The sequence below is a fragment of the Salvia hispanica genome, chromosome 6, assembly GCF_023119035.1.
Source record: "Salvia hispanica cultivar TCC Black 2014 chromosome 6, UniMelb_Shisp_WGS_1.0, whole genome shotgun sequence".
NCBI lineage: Eukaryota > Viridiplantae > Streptophyta > Magnoliopsida > Lamiales > Lamiaceae > Salvia > Salvia hispanica.
The window spans coordinates 14,971,918-14,993,067 of record NC_062970.1 but is presented as its reverse complement, the minus strand read 5'-3'; the positions used below and the strand labels follow the sequence as shown (position 1 = coordinate 14,993,067).

The 21,150-nt window shown below is 41.4% G+C and overlaps 1 protein-coding gene and 1 long non-coding RNA gene across 2 annotated transcripts; one reads left to right on the top strand and one right to left on the bottom strand.

Annotated features, from left to right (window-relative positions):
* Positions 1-596: 596 nt before the first annotated feature.
* Positions 597-3,178, top strand: LOC125195725 (cryptochrome-1-like; the record flags this gene model as incomplete). Its single annotated transcript, XM_048093908.1, is given in 3 exon segments — positions 597-1,303; positions 1,846-2,649; positions 2,794-3,178. Coding segments are annotated over 2 exon segments (1,490 nt in total), but the record flags the coding sequence as incomplete, so codon positions are not given.
* A 6,645-nt stretch (positions 3,179-9,823) lies between these two features.
* Positions 9,824-11,075, bottom strand: LOC125192143. Its single transcript, XR_007171310.1, has 3 exons — positions 10,582-11,075; positions 10,388-10,471; positions 9,824-10,043 (listed from the first exon to the last, which is right to left on the bottom strand). It is a non-coding gene; the product is annotated as an uncharacterized LOC125192143 (long non-coding RNA).
* Positions 11,076-21,150: the final 10,075 nt, after the last annotated feature.

Sequence of the window (21,150 nt, the reverse complement as noted above, 5' to 3'; positions counted from 1 at the left end):
TACTTTTTTCCTTTGTAGTGAACTGCTATAGGTTCATTAGTGGAAGCACTGCATCTATCTCTAGTTTGTAGTAGCATCCTTATCTATTTCTAGTTATAAATCTTTCTGAGGTTTGCAGACAAGACATTGACAATGTTTAAGGCGCTGGTATTGAACATGTTGATTTGTCAATGTGCTCTTCCAATTGTTTCCATTGTTATACTTCTTTCACAGTGGTTTTAAAGTATCATAGTGTCTTTTTCAGCATGTCGCTGCTGTGGCCCTTTTCATAGGATCAGCCTCCCCAGATGATTTTATCTTTAAATTGTTATCTGATCCGTTTTTCCTGTTCCTATCCGTTTCCAGTCACCATCACATCTCTTCTCGATCAGCGTCCATGCAGAGAACTGCACGTCCTCATTAATGTATTTCTATAAATGTCAATGTTAATATATCCTTACCAATTGCATTTGGCAGTGGGCTAAAACCTAAGTAATATATTATTTCTAATTCTTAGTGAACTAACAAACTTAATGTTATTCTTTGCTAAAGCAATTGTCTTTTACAAGTTTTAGTCTAATATGATATTATTCAAACTGCTGCTTGCTCTCATCCAGGTGATGTGTCGAGATGCAATCCTGACACTTTAATATTTGAAGATGAGTCAGAGAAAGGAAGCAATGCCCTTCTCGCTCGGGCATGGTCCCCTGGCTGGAGCAATGCCGATAAAGCCCTAACAACCTTCTTAAATGGACCCCTAATAGAGTACTCCAAGAATCGTCGAAAGGCTGATAGTGCCACAACCTCTTTTCTATCCCCCCATTTGCATTTTGGGGAAGTCAGTGTTCGTAAGGTTTTCCATCTTGTTCGCATTAAGCAAGTTCTTTGGGCCAATGAAGGTAACAAAGCAGGTGAAGAGAGTGTTAATTTGTTCCTCAAAAGTATAGGGCTGAGGGAGTATTCCAGATACATGAGTTTCAATCATCCTTACAGCCATGAAAGGCCGTTACTTGGCCACTTCAAGTATTTCCCTTGGGTTGTGGACGAGGGCTACTTCAAAGCATGGAGACAAGGCCGGACTGGATATCCTTTGGTGGATGCTGGTATGAGGGAGCTATGGGCCACTGGATGGCTACATGATCGGATACGTGTTGTAGTCTCGAGTTTCTTTGTCAAAGTTCTGCAGCTGCCTTGGAGATGGGGAATGAAGTACTTCTGGGATACCCTACTGGATGCAGATCTTGAGAGCGATGCCCTTGGTTGGCAATATATCACTGGAACACTTCCAGATGGTCGAGCGTTTGACCGCCTTGATAACCTACAGGTCCGTACTCGCAACTTTTCTTGATGCTTTTGGATGCGTTGACAGTTGACATTAAGCAATGGACTGCTGTTTCTGTCTCTCATATTACAGTAAAAACTGTAAAAAACCTCTCTTTTTATATCATTGCAAAAATAGATAAATAATTGTTGACATGGAAAAAGCCTTTCTATTTTGGGCAAGTGATTTTTCTAATATGTATATAATGTGTATATCGATTGCATTTCTTTGAATTTTTGACATCTGGTTAAAAACCTTGTTACTGTGTCATAGATGTTCGAAGAATTTGACATACCCTCAGGTGTTTGACCGGTACCTTGTCTATCTATGCTTTTACCTTGTACTTAAATTTCCAAATATATTGAATTTTCTTAAACATGCCAAATATTATTTAGCTCCATGCTTCTACCGGGTTAAGTTGCTCTAAGGGTCTCAGTGTCTCGCACATTTTTGTTGGTTCTTTGCTTTGCTCCAATTACTTGGAGAATTTCCAATTTGATGATTTCAACAAAGTTGAGAACTAGATTTCTATTATGTTTTGATAGATTGAGGGTTACAAGTTCGATCCAAATGGAGAATATGTTCGAAGATGGCTTCCTGAACTTTCTAGATTGCCGACAGAGTGGATACATCATCCATGGAATGCGCCAGAAAGTATGCTACAAGCTGCCGGAATCGAACTTGGTTCGAATTACCCTCTTCCTATAGTCGAAATAGATGCTGCAAACGCTAGGTTGGAAGAAGCACTTGCACAAATGTGGCAGCAGGAAGGGGCTTCACAAACTGCAATCGAGAATGGAATGGAAGAGGGCCTTGGAGACTCATCCGAATACACTCCTATTGCATTCCCTCCGAATACAGACATGGAGATGGACAATGAACCTATCAGAAACAATCCTCCAAATGCAGTCATTCGCCGCTATGGGGATCAAATGGTACCAAGCATGACCTCTTCTTTCATCCGCGTTGCAGATGAAGAGACGTCAGTTGATCTCAGAAGCACAGGCGATGATAATAGAGCTGAGGTCCCTTCAAATGTAAACCCTGCAGAGGAGCCGAGAAGAGAACGACGCGGCCAAGCTATAATCCAGACAGGTAGAACGAATGATGGTTTCCTACAATCCAATTTCGCAAGAGGTCGTAGAAATTCTGAAGATTCAACAGCAGAGTCATCCAGTACCACTAGAAGAGAGAGAGACGGCGGGATTGTCCCAGTTTGGTCCCCTTCGAATTCCACGTACTCTGATCCATTCCGAGGTGAAGAGAACAGCATTAGCACCAGTTCGTCTTACTTGGCTAGGCATCCACAGGCTCACCAGCTATTCTGAAAGGAAGCTTTCTCAAACTGGGTAAAAGCTACATTCTTTGTGGAGTACTTTTTTTACATCAATATTTTTTAAAAAATGTGCATTTACCATATGAATATCCTTGAGCTTCAATGTTGAAACTCCATTTTTTTTTCCTTTAATGGGGGTACTTGTCGATAAATGCAGATCTGTAAACAAGATTCTGCTCGCTGACAAGACTTGTTCATAATAATTGTCTTGTTATTAAATAACCGGGAATGGTTGTTGAAGGATTCGGGCAATGGGAGGGCTTCCAAGAGGTAAGAGGCTCGCGATCGCCTGTGCTATTTGTAACACTCTGATCAAAGTGTGCAACTATTCTAATTGGGTAGGTTACAATGTATAGTATATATATCTGAATATATTGTTCCAGAGTTATGATTTGGTCGTATATGATATGAAGGTGTAGCATAAAAGTGAGATAGACAGACCGTTATCACTTATCAGGATATGTTTTTTTTTGTATTAAGCTGCCAAATTTTTATCTTCATGATATTTGGTTCAGATCCAATATTCAGATTTTTCTTCTTTAGTATATATACAATTTAGATCTTTGTCTCAAAAGCTGAAATATTAATGTTAATAAAAATCGTCCGCTTTGACAATTTTTTATGATGATTGTTATTACAAATGATCAATTAGCACACTTTGAAGTTCCAGAGTGGACATTTTTATTTTTTTTTTGCGTTATATCGGGTCAAATACTCTTAGAGCATCAGCAGCGACGGACGTCCGCCGGGCGTCGGACCGGCGTGCCCGACGTCCGTCACGGACGTCCGCCATTGGGCGAGGAAGGGACGGACACGGACGTCCGGTGCGGACACGGGAGTTCTGCGGTTTTGGCGCGACGTCCGTTGTGACGGCCATGGGAAGTCCGCGGTTGTGGCATGCGGATGGTCGTCCGCGGCGGACGTCTGATACCAAATTTTAATTTTATATATATATATATATATATTTTCATACTCTGTACATATGACTCGTTAAACTTCATTTCATTCGCACCACTTGTGTTAATAAGTTTCTCTCTCCCTACGTTTCTTTTATATTATTATAATGGCAAGTGGCAGTGGTAGTGGTAGTGGTGCGGGTGGTAGCGGTGCTAGTGATTGACGCCAGATCGTTAGGGATGAGCTGCGTGCCGTTACGTCTAGGGAAATAAATCGGGCGTTACAAGCGGCTATGCAGCAACAGCAACAGCCGGCGGTACCTCGACCCATCCATCGTCGAACTCATGTACCTCGGGACTGCATCGCTGCACACCATCGATTGTACGCGGACTACTTTGCTCCAGAGCCGCGCTTTGGGGACAACTTACTCCGCCGGCGTTTTAGGATGAGTCGTCCACTGTTTCTTCGTATTGTTGACGCTTTAGAGTGTCGATACGAATATTTCAGGATGAGAGAGGATGCGGTTGGTAAACCCGGCCACACGCTCATTCAGAAGTGCACGACAGCAATTAGACAGCTGGCATACGTAGGGACGACCGACATGTTCGACGAGTACCTCCACGTCGGCGAGTCGACTGCCCGCGAATGTCTGGAGTTTTTTTGTCAAGGCGTTAGGGAGATATTCGGGGATACCTATCTTCGGAAGCCTACCCCCCAAGACCCCCCAAGACTGTCAGGATCTGATGACTGTGCACGGGGCTCAGCACGGGTTTCCGAGGATGTTGGGCAGCATAGACTATATGCATTGGGAATGGAAGAACTGTCCCTCCGCCTGGAAAGGGTTGTACACAACCGGTTTCAAGAGCAAGCATCCCACGATTGTCCTTGAGGCGGTAGCTGACTACCAACTGTGGATTTGGCATGCATACTTTGGAGTAGCCGGTTCGAACAAAGACATCGATGTCCTACAGTCGTCCCCTCTTTTCAATGACCAAGAACTTGGTGTTGGTTCGACTGTCAGTTTCGTCGCCAACGGCAACCAGCACAACATTGGGTACTATTTGGCGGATGAGATTTATCTTATGTGGCACGTCTTCATGAAGACGATCAGATGCGCAACAGAAGATAGGAAGAAATACTTTGCGAGTCGTCAGGAGGCAGCGCGCAAGGATGTGGAGCGGGCATTCGGTGTGCTCCAGAGTCGATGGGCGATAGTGAAGGGTCCATCACGGTTGTGGCATATGGACTGCATCGCTGATCTTTATAAGCAATAATAATCGAACCAATACCACTCAAAAATTTAGGATGTTGAATCATAGAATATTAATCTTGACAAAAAATTATATACATGATAAAATATGCATCATAAGCACTAAGGGCTAGACATGCCCACGGTTCGTAAACCGCCGGTTCCGGTTTCGGGAAATATAGAACCGGAACCGAACCGTGAGGCTATTTCACGGTTCCGGTTCCGGTTCGAAAACCGACAGTTTCGGTTCCGGTTTGGAACCGTCGGTTTTTCGGCGATTTTTTTACGGTTTTCACGGTTCCGAACCGCCGGTTCCGGCGGTTTTTCGCGGTTCCGGCTCGGTTTCACAGTTTTCCGACGGTTTTTCACGGTTCCGGCACGGTTTCGGTTCGTAAAATTTGAAACCGGAACCGGCCCACGGTTCAAAATACGGCGGTTTCGGTTCAAGAAAAAAGTCACGGTTCCGGTTCCGCGGTTAACCGCCGGAACCGAAAACCTTGGGCATCTCTTCTAAGGACTATAGCTCAGTTGGTAGAGCACCTCGTTTACACGCGCGCCAATATTTTTTCAGGGGAATCCACCATCCAATCCAAAAAATGGATCTTATTTCGAAATCGACGTCTTACTCTATAATAACTTTAAGAGAACAATAGCCTGACGAGAGGTTCGGTCCTATTTGAGTGCCCTTTTAGGTATCAAACAGACACCCCATCTTGAGATATTGATAAGGTGAATACCCGTATCATGTACGCATGTATTATCATGCACAACATGATTGTCGAAGATGGAGGCGTAACACTGACTGATTGGGCCAGTGATGATGATGATTGTAACATCCCGAATTTCCGAACCCTAATTTTAGAGCCCTAGAATTTATTATTGATGACGTGGAAGATACGAATTATTTGATAAGTGGATTTATTGCATGAGTTTCTTTGACCGGGAAGTTTGAAAAGTCAAATTTGTTGACTATGTGATGTGGCATGTGAAATTATTTGTTTTAAATGTGAGTCTTATGTGATAATTTAATTATTAAGGGTGAGTGAGAATATTAGAGAAAATTTCCATAAATACTATAACCCTATTCCTCATAGTTGGAATTTTCGACCCCTATGATTTTGGAGAAGGAAATTCTATTTTTCCGGATTTAATTTAATTCTTGGGATATTTATCCAAATTAAATCCAAGACCCAATTGTTCCTTATTTTTGTTGAGAAAAATCGAGCCCCCTTATTCCTTGGTGATTTGCGAAAATCACCTATTGTGGGAAGGAAAGAATTATTTTTATTTTTACTTCTTATTTGATTTCTTTCCATACCTAGAATTTAAATATTCTACCAAATCTTTCCATAGCTCAAAAGATTATGCCATATATTATTTTAGTTAATAAAGAAATCCAATTCCTTATATATCAAGCAAAGTACACGCCTCTTTTTAATTCCAAGATTTGGGAGAATTCTTTTATTTTATTTATTTTGCTCCGTGATATTTTATTCTACTCCGGAAAAATACCAAACGAAATCTTGGCTAATTAGAAGCCATAATTTTCGAAAATCCCATGCTTTGTGCCCTATTCTATTTTTGTTAATTCTTCTTCCCTACTCCATAATATTTATTTATTTAATTGTGGAGAATAGAATCTTACCAAATATTCTAAAGATCTTATTGGACTCTATAAATAAGAGCCAAGACCCCAACCCTAGTTCATTATTTTCGCCCCCCTCATATTTTCGTCCCCCTCTCTTCTTCTTCATACTCTCTCAATTTTCTTCCACTTTACTCCATAAATCCTTCATATTTTGAGAAGAAATCGAAGTTTAATCCGAGGATATTGAAGAACCAAGTCTCTACCTTATTTCTACCGATTGATTTTCTCTAAAAAGGTATTTTTGCTTAAGAGTTATGTTGTTCTTCTTCTACCCCTTCTTTTCTTTTTCTTCCAACCGATTTAATCGGTGTTCTTGAACCTTCATGCATATTAATTGAGTGAAAAAGGGATAAGAAGGGATATGGGAACATGTGTGTGTGTGTGTGTGTGTGTGTGCCGAGAGTGTGTGAGGTGTGTGTGCCGTGTGTGTGTGTTATGCGTGTGAGTGTGTGTTGTGTAGTGTGTGCTTGATGGCTAAATACTTTTGTATGACATATGATGATAGATCTAGGGTTGAGATGCTAAGAAATATATGTAAGCTAAGCGTGACTTGAAATTAGTAATTTATGATGAGTGTGACTTAGAATTATAAGTTATAAAGATTAAGGTGAATCGATGGGAAAGAGGGAAGTAACGAGACATGCATAAGTTAAGAGTCATAATTGAACCTAATTTGTGAATATGTGCCTATGTGAATTTAAAGGTGAAACCTCGGTTGCGAAGCCAGATAACGGAAAAAGCGAAACTACTTGAAATCTAAGCAGTCGAGGTGGGCTTTACTCTCAAAAACTCTCTTTTATTTAGTCAAAGATAATTATCGGAGCTATAAGGGTGGTTTAACTGTTATGCCATGCCTATGTCTGTTTTATTGTGAGATTGTGTGCCTGATGCCTAGTTTGTGAGTTCGCTCCATTGGGCTATAGGGCTATGGATATGATATACGAATTCGGGTCTGAGTATGGGCCGCAAACCCTACCAGGCTGTGTACACGAGGGGATCGGGAGCCGTCCTAGCTAGTCGGCCGGTCTCGTGGGCGAAAAGCGTGGCCACGCTTTCGTCGCACCATGGAAAGATTGTGATATGTGGATGTGGAATTTGATGAGGAAATGGGGAGTTATTTTGATTGGCCAATCTATGAAAATATTTTGTGATACTCGATGATATTTTATTTTGATAAATTGTAAAACTCGAGTTCACTTGGTAAGGGTGGCATAACTTGTAAAATGTTTTGGCAACGAGTTCACTGAGTATTTCAAAATACTCAGCCCTGCATGTGTTTTCCTTATGTGCAGGTTGAACGATGACGAGCGGTGGCGGGTGTTGAGCATGATAATTAATTAAGATGGATATCTGAAACATCAAGCGTAGTTGTGTCTTCATACATAGCTATTCTTTCTCTTGGTCGTTTTCCGCTGAGTTTGATACACTTATGCTTATTTCGGATAGGTTGCACTCTTCTTTCGAGTCAGAGGCTTTAGACTATCTTGTGGTTTTATCTTGGAAAACTATGTCATACTCTTGACATTGTTGAACGTCATTTATTACACCTTCCTTTTTATTCGAGTTTCGAGGTTAAGTTATTGCTTTAAACACTCTGATAGTTCTTTCAAATCTTTTGGTCAACACTCTTTAATTGAAACCCTAGCCTTCATTCATTTCTTTGAGTCCGTTTTGGTAGCAGTCGCCGCATTTATTGTACCCTAGGAAAGCGGGCTGTTACAATGATGGTGCCGGTCTAAGCCACGGTGTGGCCACCCCCAGTGGATGCATGGGGGTACCCCATGAAGGGGCCGACCGGGTGCGTGCGTTTGCCGACATGTGCCAACGACAAGCTCATATTCGACTCCAGAACGATTTAATTGAAGAGCTATGGTTGTGTCGGGGTCATCGTTGATATGTTCATGAGTGTAATTTGATAAAGTTGTTTTTTTTTGTTTTTTTTTATCTAATGAAATTATTTTGCACTTTGTTTAATTCTGTATTCATGCCGAAATTTTAATACCGTACATTGTTTATTAATTCTTTAAATTGTTTAATTTGGTGAATTTGTGAATTTTTTTAATTACGGGAAGTCCGCGCGGGAAGGCTATGGGATGTTCGCCACTGTGTAGTGGGAAATCCTTATGACGTGGCAGTGCTGGAAAGGTTATGGGAGGTCCTTATGACGTGGCATGAGGTGTTTTTGGGAAGTCCGTCGGGAAGGTTATGGGAAGTCCGTCCCGACGGTATGATATGTTTTTGTTTTAGTCCTTCATTTTCAACGATAGTACATGCGTTATAGTTTTGAAAAAAAACATATATATAGAGTTTGCAACGAGCCATAAATTTAGAGTTTGCAACGAGCCTTATATATAGAGTTTGTAAAAAAAATGAAAATTTCGTATCGGACGTCCGCCCGCATGCCACAACGGCGGATGTCCCATAGCCGTCGCGACGGACGTCCCCCTAGCACCGCGGAACTCCCGTGTCCGCACCGGAAGTCCGTCCGCCTGCCTTCATGCCCGACGCCCGACGGACATCCGCCGGTGCTGATGCTCTTAATTGTGAAACGTGATTGGAGAACACCATATCTTTTTACAAAAAGTGCTCAACTGGAACAACCAAATGACGATGCTAATAGAATATATTCTTCGTAATTCGACAATATTGGAGGACCAGGTTATGATTTACTTGATTTTTAAATTTGGTTTTCATTTTGTTATTGATTAGTTCTTCGTGTTTTAATTCATATTAATCAAATACTCCCTCCGTCCCATTTTAGGAGTCCCGGTTTACTACTTTTGGATGTCCCACTTTAGGAGTCCCGGTTAGAATATTCCATAGTTGGTAATAGGCCCCACATTCCACTCACTTTTTTCCACTCACATTGTATTATAAAACTAATATATAAAAGTAGGACCCACATTCCACTATTTTTTTCACCAACTTTCCTATATATTTCTTAAAATCCATGCCGAACTCAACCGGGATTCCTAAAGTGGGTCGGAGGGAGTAATAATGGACAGATTTGCATATCTTATAAATTTTTTGTCAGCCGCACCATATTTGGTGCTAATCCATAGAAAAGTCTAAAAATGAGTTTGGTTGGTGTATGGTTCAAAAAAAACTTTACACCAAAAATGAGTTTTGGTGCATTAATAGTATAGCCTAATCTAATGGATGTGTTTTTTTATGTGCTCCTTCCTCTTTCTTAAATATGTACAACAGTACAAATTTTATTAGTATAATTAATAGAATCATTAAATATTAAAGATATTTGACAAATTTTATGGTTGGAAACAAAACTATCATGAACTTATTTTCAAAATAGAAAGAAGTCTTTGTATGACAAAACAATATGCAAGGTAACTTCAAAACTAACAATATTTCTGAACACCAATACTACAATTCACCCAACTCAGGATTGAAATGCGTCAATTTATATTCATTTGAGGAATGTATGAGATTTAAGGAAGTAATCTCTTTATCAGGGGCATATTCTTCTTCATTGCAGTCATCGGCATCATCTGCAGAAGAGCCCTGATTCTTAAACCATATTGCAAATTCTGCCTCTTTTTTGGCTGGGATTTATTGAATAGTAGACTTGCTGATGTAGAGATGCTGCAGCTGTTGCCTGACAGTACAAAAGTATTCAAGAAAATATGATTTTGCTTTGTAGTAGTACAAATACCCAAGAGATAAAGATATGGGGAAGAGAGGGGGTTATTTGGCACATAAATTTGAATAAAAAGGATGGTGTGCCCCTAGAGTTCCCAATAAATGAGATACATCATGGATGAAAAGAAAACAATACGAACAATTGACATAAACATCATCCATGGAGAGATGAAGTTTTGAAGTCTGCAACCCAAAACAGCATTTCAAATTAAGCATATAGGAGATGTGCAAATGACAGAGAAAACGGAATTCATGTTAACCAATTTAAGAACATAAACGCAGTCATGAGAGAATCTTTACCAGGTGAAAACATGACATTCTTTGGAACTATAGCAACAACCTCTTCTCAATCTCACAACACCACCAACTGCTCAACGCCTCAACCTGATAAACATGTGAAAAAATGGCCTAGATATTAATAAGTACTCCTCATTAAGTAATGCATTTGTTATTTTAAAAATCTTTTTCTCCTCCGCTAAATCACGATTCCGTACCTCAGCTTCCTTGGCTCTCTCGTCCGCCTCGTTTGCAAAATCCATCAAAGCTTCACGATCGTGGTCATAGAGCGAGCACTCTCTCTTCCACTTATTGCACGTCGCCAACAGATTAGAGCATTCCGTCGCCAATTTCTGGTTTTCCTTCAAAGCCACCGCATTGATGCTCGCCTTAGCCCAAACAATTCCTTCTTCAAAAATCGAAAATTCTGAAAGTGAAATTCGAAGAGAAGCAGCAAATACAAACCCTAGATCGTTCAATGGTGTCATCTTTCTCTTTTAGCTTGGATTGCAGAGAGGGATACTGGCGACGGAGGTGAGTCCGCGACGCTTCGACAGCTTGAAGTTTAAAATCTTCAAACCGATGCTTTGATCGATTGATTCTGTTATGTAATCATCAGTTTCTTGGGGGATTTCCATGTCAAAGGGATTTCGAAATTGGATCTTCAACTACGAGAAGGAGATGTAGCAGGATTGCAGAAAATTTGAAATGAGAGGGATTCGTAACTCAAAATAGCCGTTTGTACTCTTTCAACAAGCAATTGTTTTTAAGGATATTGACACCTAATATCACCTAACTTTCAAAAAGTTAGGGTTTTTTTCCACAAACTTTGAAATTGACAAATAATATCACAAATTTCCACTCGTCCGCGACTAGGTGGCGTTAGCAGACCGCACGCCGATCGCTCGTCCGCTATTGCGCTGACGTGATCGGCGAGCGACCTGCTTGCGATATTTTTTGATTTTTTTTCAACTCTATATATATGGCTCGTTGCACTATTTTTCATTTGCACCACTTGTATTAATGAGTTTCTCTCTCTACTCTCATCATTTCTCGTCTGATTTGTAGGAAAAAAAAATGGCCAGTGATGGTAATGCTGACGCAGGGCGATGAATTAACGAAGAGTTGCTGACGTATACGTCCATGGAGATAAATCAGTTCATACAAGAGCACTTGCAGTAGCAGCAGCAGCCGACGGTTCCTCTCCCCATCCATCATCGCGTTGTAGTCCCCCGGGACCACGTCGGTGCCCACCAATAGTTGTATGACGACTACTTCGTTGAACAGCCGCGGTTTAGGGAGACCTTTTTCCGGCTGCGTTTTAGGATGCACCGACCGATATTTACGAATATTGTGAATGCTTTAGAGCGTTGGTACAAGTATTTCTGATTCAGGGAGGATGCGAGTGGCTAAGGGTGAGCAAAAAATCCGAAAATTGAATATCCGAACCGATCCAAACCGAAAATTTGAAAATTGGTTCGGTTTGTTCGGTTTTTCGATTCGGTTCGGTGTTAAATTTAAAAAAAATTCAGATTTTCGGTTCGGTTCGGTTCGGACGAGAAAAAAAAACGAATAACCGAACAACCGAATTTTTTAATATATTATATTATATATATATATTTAACTTAAAAAACCTAACCCTAATACATATCACGTGAAAATTGTAAGGACTCCGCCTCCAATTTCATTCACCACCAAATCTGAAGCTTCATGCCTTCTCTTCTCTTCTCCTCCCCCACGCCTTCACGCTTCCACGACGTCGCCACCTCTTCTCCATCCCGTGTTTCCCAACGCCACCACGCCTTCACGCTTCCACGACCGCGCCGCCTCTTCTCCATTGTTCTCACTTCTCTCAAAATGGAACAACTTCTCCACGCCTCCAGTTGCTCCACACCTTTTATGTGTTTGTGTTTGTTGATGAATTAATATCATGAATGTTCTTGTATATGAATCACAAAAACACCTCTCATATTTATTTGAGTATTCGAGATTTTCCATATAAAATTTGTTGATTTCTTCAACCTCGATCTTTTAATATTTCTTTCTCATTCCATTCATTTTGTAATTTTTTTTAAATTTAGATCATTTTAATTATTTTTACAGTTTATTGTGTTATATAGTATATAAATTAAGAGTTTAGGCCTTTATTTAAATATAGATTCCAGTAATGTTAACGGATTAGTGTGTCTTCGTGTATACATTTGTAGGCTTTGTTTTTTTTAATATTTTATATATTTTCAGTTTTTTTATATATTTTATATAATTTTGGTTTTTCGATTTAATTCGGTTTTCATAGTTCGGTTTTTGGTTTTTCGGATTTTGGTTTTTCGGTTAGTTCGGTTCGGTTCGGTTTTCATTTTAGGAAAAATTTGATTTTTCGGTTCGGTTCGGTTTTGGCCAAAAACCAAACCGAAAACCGAATGCACACCCCTAAGAGTGGAAGACCCGGTCACTCACCCATATAGAAGTGCACTGCCGCAATCAGGCAGTTGGTCTACGGAGGACCAACTGACATGTTCGACAAGTACCTTCACAAAGTTCACATCAAAATTTTGGATTAGTCTACAGCGCGAGCTTGGAACACGATTGAACTTTAGCACGGCGTTTCACCCGCAGTCCGATGGGCAATCCGAGAGGACGATACAAACTCTCGAGGATATGCTAAGAGCCGTGGTGCTCGACCGAGGCGGAAGTTGGGAGACCGCACTACCGCTAATTGAATTTGCTTACAACAACAGTTTCCAAGCAACGATTAACATGGCGCCGTATGAAGCATTATATGGAAGAAAGTGTAGATCACCACTCTACTGGGATGAAGTTGGCGAACGAAGGGTACTCGGACCCGATGCAGTCGAGGAGATGATTGAAATTGTTTGACGAATTCGTGTGAGAATGAAGGAAGCCCAAGGACAGACAAAAGTCTTACGCTGATGTCCGACGGACCGACTTGCAATTTCAAGTCGGTGATAAAGTATTTCTCAAGGTATCCCCATCGAAAGGGATAACGCGTTTTGGTGTTAAAGGAAAGTTGAAACCACGTTTTATCGGTCCTTATGAAATTCTCGAAGGAGTAGGACCCGTAGCCTATCGATTAGCGCTACCGCCAAACCTTGGGAACGTACACAACGTCTTTCATGTGTCGCAGTTGCGGAAGTACGTGTTCGACCCGAAACACGTGATTCACTATGAAGAAGTTGCTTTGAATCCGGATTTGAGTTACGAGGAGCGACCTCAGATGATCTTGGACCGTAAAGTTCAAATCTTGAGGAACAAATCTATTGCTAGTGTGAAAGTACTTTGGAGAAACCACGAGTACGAGGAAGCCACGTGGGAGCTTGAGGATAAGATGATGGAAATGTACCCGGAACTCTTTCCATGAAGGTACCAAATTTCGGGATGAAATTTCTTTTAAGAGTGGTAGGATGTAACGCCCCGCTTTTTCGAACCCTAATTTTTGTGACGTGGAAATTTTTGCATTAAATGCTTTTAATGCTATGATTATGTGGAATTAAATGATGAGTGATTTGTTGCAATATTCTTTGTGACCTAATTGCGATATGGAGTTGAGTTTGAGTTGAATAGTCAAACTTGTTGAATATGTGACGTGGCTATTGAATAGTCAATATTGTGGAAAATATGACGTGGCCGTGGAATGGTCAAAGTCGTTGGAAAATGTGAAGTGGAGGTGAAATCCGAATATGTGGATATTTTGATGTGGGGAGAAATAATAATTGTGGTGAAATATTATCCTAAGGGATGAGTGAGAATTTAATAGGAGCATTATTTAAGTATGTGGAATTTTCGACCCCTCCTATTTATTGGAAAGAAATCCTATTTTTCTTGGATTTAATTATTGCTTGGGATAATTATCCAAATTAAATCCAAAGTCCGAATATTCCTATATATTCCATGAAATTTTCGAAATCCCTACTAGTTCATGGAGATTTTCGAAATCTCCTATTTTATGGGAGAATGGATTATTTTATTCTATTATTTGATCCCTTATTTATTCTCTTCCATAAATAAATTCAAATATCCTAGCATATCTTGCCAAATCTAAGAAGATCTTGCCATATCCTAATTAAATTAGGATTTAAATTAAATTCCTTCTAAGGAATTGAAAATCACACCACTTTTCACTTTTTAATTGGGGGGGATATTTATTATTTTCTTGCTCCGTGATATTTTATTCTACTCCGTGAAATATTCAAATTAAATCATAGGCTAATTAAATAGCCTAAGAAATTCGAAATCCTCCTTTCCCTCAACGGTTTTAACGCCACTTCCCCTCAAATCTCTCCAAATCTTTAATTTATTTAATTAAAGATATTATATTTTGCACTCTATAAATAAGAGTGAGAACCTAACCCTAGCACATCACAAATCACGCCCCCACTCCCAAATTTCGATCTCTCCTCTCTCCCACTCTCTCAAATTTTTCTTCTACTTTCTCCATTAATTCTTCATCTTTTGGAGAAGAATTGAAGCTGCAGTTCAAGATTTGTTGAAGAATCAAGATTCTACTTGTTTCCTACCGATTGTTCTTTTGAAAAAGGTACTTTTATTTTGATCTTCTCTTCTTCTACCGATCAATCGGTGTTCTTGAGTCCACATGCATTTAGATCGAGTGAAGGGGAAATCAATCGGTGAAATTTGGATGCATGTGTATGTGTTGTGACCGTGTGTGTGTGTGTGTGCACGCCTCGGTAGGCGTGCACATGTGAGGGGTGTGTTGTGTGTGGAGAACACTCATGCGTGACACGATTTGATGTTAAATCTAGAGTTGTTGTGTGAATAAAAACGATATGATAATCGTACTTTGATTTTGATTGGAATATTGAAAATAATCGATGGGAAAGGGAAACGTGAGAACATGCATGATTTTGATCCATGATTGAGACTTATTTGAAATATATGAACTAAAGGTGATAGTTCGCGTTCCCGGTGTGATAACAAGAAGAAGTGCGTTTTTGAACTCGAAGGAAATCGAGGTGGGCTTTATTCTAAACTCTCTCTTATGTTGCAAATATATGAAAGTGGAGCAATAAGGGTGGATTAAACTGTTATGCCATGCCTATGAATTATTTTGGATATTGTGTGTGCCTGATGCCTAGATTGTGAGTACGCTCCATTAGGCTAAAGGGCTATAAAAACGAATTCGGGTCTGAGTAGGGCCGCAAACCCTATCAGGCTAGTGTACACTGGAGATCGGGTGTCGTCCTTGCTAGTCGGCCGATCTCGTGGGCGAAAGTGTGGCCACACTTCGTCGCACCATATGAAATGATAATTGATGAGAAAATGGGAGGTATTATTTGACTGGCCAGTCCATGATATATTTTGTGATACTCGATGCTTATCTTTAAATAAATGCAAAACCTCGAGTTCACTATGGTAAGGGTGGCATAACTATAAAATGTTTTGGCATGAGTCCACTGAGTATGTTTAAAATACTCAGCCCTGCATGTGTTTTCCCTATGTGTAGGTTGAGTGGCGACGGGCGGTCGGTGGTGTTGAGATGGTTGAATCGAATAATATGGATGGTTGGGATTTTGAGTGTAGTCGTGTCTTCATACATGGCTTCGCTTTCTCTTGAAATGCTTCCGCTGAATGTTTTGAAACTTATTATCTTTGGTTGGTTTGAACCTATTGGAATATTGGGAAATTATTGCGTTTTGTTGGAGCTACAATAAATCTTTGATTTTTGAGCTTAGCCTATGCTATCTATTAAATCTTGATCTTCGTATTTAAAGCCGTTGACTTGTTGCGTTGATCTTCATTAAACACTTGGTCAAATCTCTTTAAATGAAACCCTAGTCTACATTTTTTGTTGCCTTAAGTTCGCCTAGTTAACAGTCGCCGTATTTATTATACCCTAGAAATCCGGGCTGTTACATAGACCGTGTGATCTAGCGGATTTGCTGGACCTAGGAAACCTGTTATTTTCTTTCTGTGCACACAGTGACTACCACCCATCTACTAGTGTGACTATCAGAACCTTCAAATGGCGCCGTTGCCGGGGAAGGATGGCGTTTATTGTTATTGCGTTTAAGGATTTGGTGTAAATATTTTAATTTCTGTTATTTTCTTTCTCCTTGACAGTTTATGAACGCAGGCTTCCATTCTGGAAGTTGGGCGAGCTCATCTGGGTCAGGGAGTGGCCAATACAAGTGGCGAGTCAAGGAATCTACGTCTACCATCACCACCAGGTCAGGTTTAAGGACGAGAGACCCATTTCCGTTCGAATCAGAAAGTGAGAAGGAGTGGAACTCATCAGGAGAAGAGGACCCGAAGTCGTCCATCGAAACAGAGCAATCCGAGACTGAGGAAGAGGAGGACGTGAATATGGCACACGTAGTGGACCCCGATCCGGAAATAGGTTCGCTCACCGCGCATCTAGACGGCGAGCCGGCCCATGCCATAGTCTCAAACCCGCGTAGGAGGTCTATCGATATCAAGACAAATGTGCTCGAAGTTTTGCCCACATTCTCTGGACGAAGGAACGAATGTCCTTACGAATTCCTAAACGAGTTCAGTAAGTTGTGCAGCATTCAAAAGAGACCTAACGAGGCGACTGAGGAGGACTACCGTTTACGTGCAGTCCCGTTTTCCCTAAAAGGGGAAGCCAATACTTGGTTACTAAGGCTTCCACCAGACTCGATTAACACATGGAAAGATTTCAAGCTGGAATTCTTGGATTATTTTTTCCCTTCCAACAAGACGAATGCCTTGAAGAAGGAGATTCAGGAGTGCAAGCAGGAATATGATGAGTCTCTGAGTTCTTATTGGTCCCGGTTCAAGGGGTTGCTGGATGCTTGTCCGAACCACAGGATGATAGAAGCGGAGACCTACTATCTGTTCTACGAAGGTGCAAATCCTGAATCAAAGGACTTGATGAATTCCTCGAGCGGGGGAAACTTTACCAAGAACAAAGCAAGTGAAGCCAGAGAAACTTTGGGAAGGCTGATCGAGGCGAAGAAAGCCTATGATAACCCGCGAAGCATATTGAGGAGAGGGTCAGCCAATGCAATAACGGAACAAGATGACAAGAAGGTGGAAGATAGGATCGATAAACTGGAGAAAGCATTGCTGAATGCAATTGAGAAATACAATCCGCATGCTCCAGTAGAAATTGAGAAACCCCCTGGTCCAGAGGAAAGGCAACTTCAGCCGTATTACAGTCAGCCCTGCGAAGGGGAGTGCCAAGCTCAGGCAAATTCGATGGGAAGTTGGAATCCCGACGGAAGTTGGAACCAAGGAAGACAGAGGGATGCTCCATGGAGGACTCACCCAAACTTTAGGTGGACTGACCATGATCAAGGCCAGCCACCTCCACTTCAGCTCACGAATTATGCACACCCTCCGGAGAGGCAGTCCAACTGGTCAGGGAAAAGTCAAGAGGGGCAATTGCAACTGGGGTACAGGAATCAGGACCATACTAATCGGGGAAATAGGAATCAGAACAATCCAGGGAGCTCCTATGTGCCACCTCATCAGAGAAATAACCAGGGGAACTACCAGAATTCCCAACCGAATCATCAAGGGAATCAAGGATCTAGTAACCAGTACAACAACCATCAGGGGAATCAAGGGTCTAGCAACCAATACAACAATTATCAAGGGAACTATCGTCAGAACCAAGGTCAAGGACCAAATTCTAATCAATTCAACTCCAGGCCACAGAGGAGTTTGGATGACATGGTCCATGACCTAGTGAATTCACAGCAGTTCATGCAGAATAACCTGCACTCCAACAATGACGTGGTACACAAACTGCAAGACGCTCAGTCCGAACATAAAGCCGCCATGGATATGATGGCAAAGCAACTGTCCCAGATTGCAGTTTCCTTGAATGAGATGCGGGGAAATGAAGGGAAACTTCCTGCCACGGTCAAACCACCGGACCGAGCAAACATTAGTCAAATCACCTTGAGATCTGGGCGGGGTTATGAAGGACCGACTTTGGAAATTGACGAGGGAGTACCTATGCAAATTAGTGAAGGAAAAAAAGGTCAGATGCATCAAGGGGATAGCCCTAGACCCAGGGAAATCTTTGTTCAGAATGACCTCCAGAGGGGAGATTTAGAGGGATCCCTACCTCGACCGAGCGACCCATTCTTCCTAGACTCAGAACCTGAAGAAGTGAGCAAGGAAGGAAACAGGGGAGTTGATGAAACCCAGGCTGGGATTTCCACAAATGCAGTAAAGCGAACAAATCCATTTCCATACCGAGGGGAAGCAAAGAAAAAGAAGGATGATACAGAGGATCTCATGGAGATTTTTAGCAAATTGGAAATCAACCTGCCATTCTTGCAAGCCCTAAAAATGCCTGCTTTCAACAAGTTCATCAAGGAATTCATTGCAGGGAAGACCAAGCCAGACGGGAAGATTGTTATCGGGGAGAATGTGTCTGCTGTGATACAAAAGAGAAGGATGCCCTCAAAATGCACCGACCCAAGTATGTTCACATTACCCATCTCTCTAGGGGACATCATGGTCGAGCATGCTATGTGTGATCTAGGGGCGTCCATTAATGTTTTACCGCTTTCGATCTATAAGAAATTGACTGGAGTAAGGATGGTTGCTACCAAGGTAGTGATCCAGTTAGCAGATAGAACTTGCATTTGTCCTGAAGGGGTGTTGGAAAATGTCATAGTCAAAGTGCATGATTTTCTATATCCTGCTGATTTTTATGTGATCAAGATGAATGATAATGAGTCTACTGAGTCTAGTGGCGTGCTTTTAGGGAGACCTTTTCTGCGTACTGCCAAGACCATTATCAATGTCTTCGATGGAACAATTTGCTTGGATTATAATGGGGAAAAATATACTTTTAGCATAGATGAGGGGATGAAAAGGCCTTTAGATGTTGAGAATATCTATGCTATTGATGTTATTAACCCCCTGGTCCAAGAATATCTTGAGACGGAATTGATACAGGAACAAATTGACAACTCGGAGTTGAGCCATTCAATTGACAGAGAAGTTGTAGGATGGTGTGCAGCAATGAACACAACAGAATTGACAGATGAGGAACTCACGGAGGCCATCATGGAGTTTTGCAGAAGTCCCGAGTCAGCCAAATCTAAGGGATCGGCTCACGTGGCTAGTCTGGAGAATTCTCCTGGGTCTGGGAAGGAGGCATTACCAGAAATTGCAGAAAAAAATCCCTTGCCCCAGGAGACGAATGGAACAAAGAAGGAACTGAAGACACTTCCACCAGGCCTCAAGTACGCTTACTTGGAGGAGAATGAGACATTCCCGGTAATAGTCAACAGTAACCTGACCAAGGAGCAAGAGAAGGGGTTGTTGGAAGTCATCAAAAGAAACAAGAAAGCAATAGGGTGGACTCTCTCGGATTTGGTAGGAATAAGTCCGGATCTTTGTATGCACCACATTCGTCTGGAAGAAGGTGCGAAGGCTCATCGAGATGCACAACGAAAACTGAATCCGAACATGCGAGAGGAGGTCCTAAAGGAGGTGTTAAAATTGCTTGCTCTAGGAATCATCTACTCCATTCCGGACAGCGAGTGGGTCAGTCCTGTCCATATGGTACCTAAAAAATCTGGAATACAGGTTGTTAAGAATGAAAAGAATGAGCTGGTGCCCACTAGACTAGTGACGGGGTGGAGGATGTGCATCGACTACAGGAAGCTGAACGAAGCCACGAAGAAGGATCATTTCCCCCTACCTTTCATTGATCAGATGCTAGAAAGACTGGCTGGCAAGCAGTACTTTTGTTTCCTTGATGGGTACAGTGGCTATTTCCAAATCTACGTTAACCCAGAGGACCAAGGGAAAACCACGTTCACGTGCCCCTTTGGCACCTATGCATACCGAAGAATGTCGTTTGGATTGTGTAATGCACCAGGAACTTTCCAGCGGTGTATGATGAGCATTTTTTCGGATCTGCTGGAAGTATGCATTGAGATATTCATGGACGATTTCACCGTATACGGGAACTCATTTGATACTTGTTTGGCCAGCCTTGATCTAGTGTTACAAAGATGCCAAGAGAAGCATTTAGTCTTGAATTTCGAGAAATGCCACTTCATGGTGACTGAAGGCATTGTCTTGGGTCACGTGGTTTCTGAGAGAGGGATACAAGTAGACAAAGCAAAGGTAGATGTGATATCAAAGTTACCGTACCCTACGAACCAAAAAGAGGTGAGAGGCTTCCTAGGTCACGCAGGGTTTTATAGGAGGTTTATCAAGGATTTCACGAAAATCGCGCAACCACTCACTCGTTTGCTACACAATGATGTGGAATTTGTCTTTGACGAAGGATGCAAAAAGGCATTTCAGTTGCTTAAGGACAGGTTAGTGTCAGCACCAATTATCAGGGCGCCAGACTGGAATCATCCTTTTGAGATAATGTGCGACGCGAGTGATTTTGCTGTGGGAGCTGTCCTAGGACAGAAAATTGATGGAAAAAGTTATGTGATCTTCTACGCTTCCAAGACGCTGAATCAGGCTCAAAAGAATTATGACACCACAGAGAAGGAAATGTTGGCTGTCGTATATGTTGGGGTTTGTATACTAAAAGATGCTTCGAGCGTACATGCCTTTGTACAGTCAGCTTGTGCATGTATACGAGAAACGCCACATCCACTTGTTTACCTATTTATGAGAATAAATAATATAATATAAATGGTTTATTATTGAAATATGATAAACAAGTCTAAGGCTTTTTACTAAGAAGGTCAAGTAGGGAAATTCGATGAATCTCCTCATGAGTTTTCCAGTAGGGGACTTGGCCAGATCTAGTAAGAAGAAAAACGTATTCACAA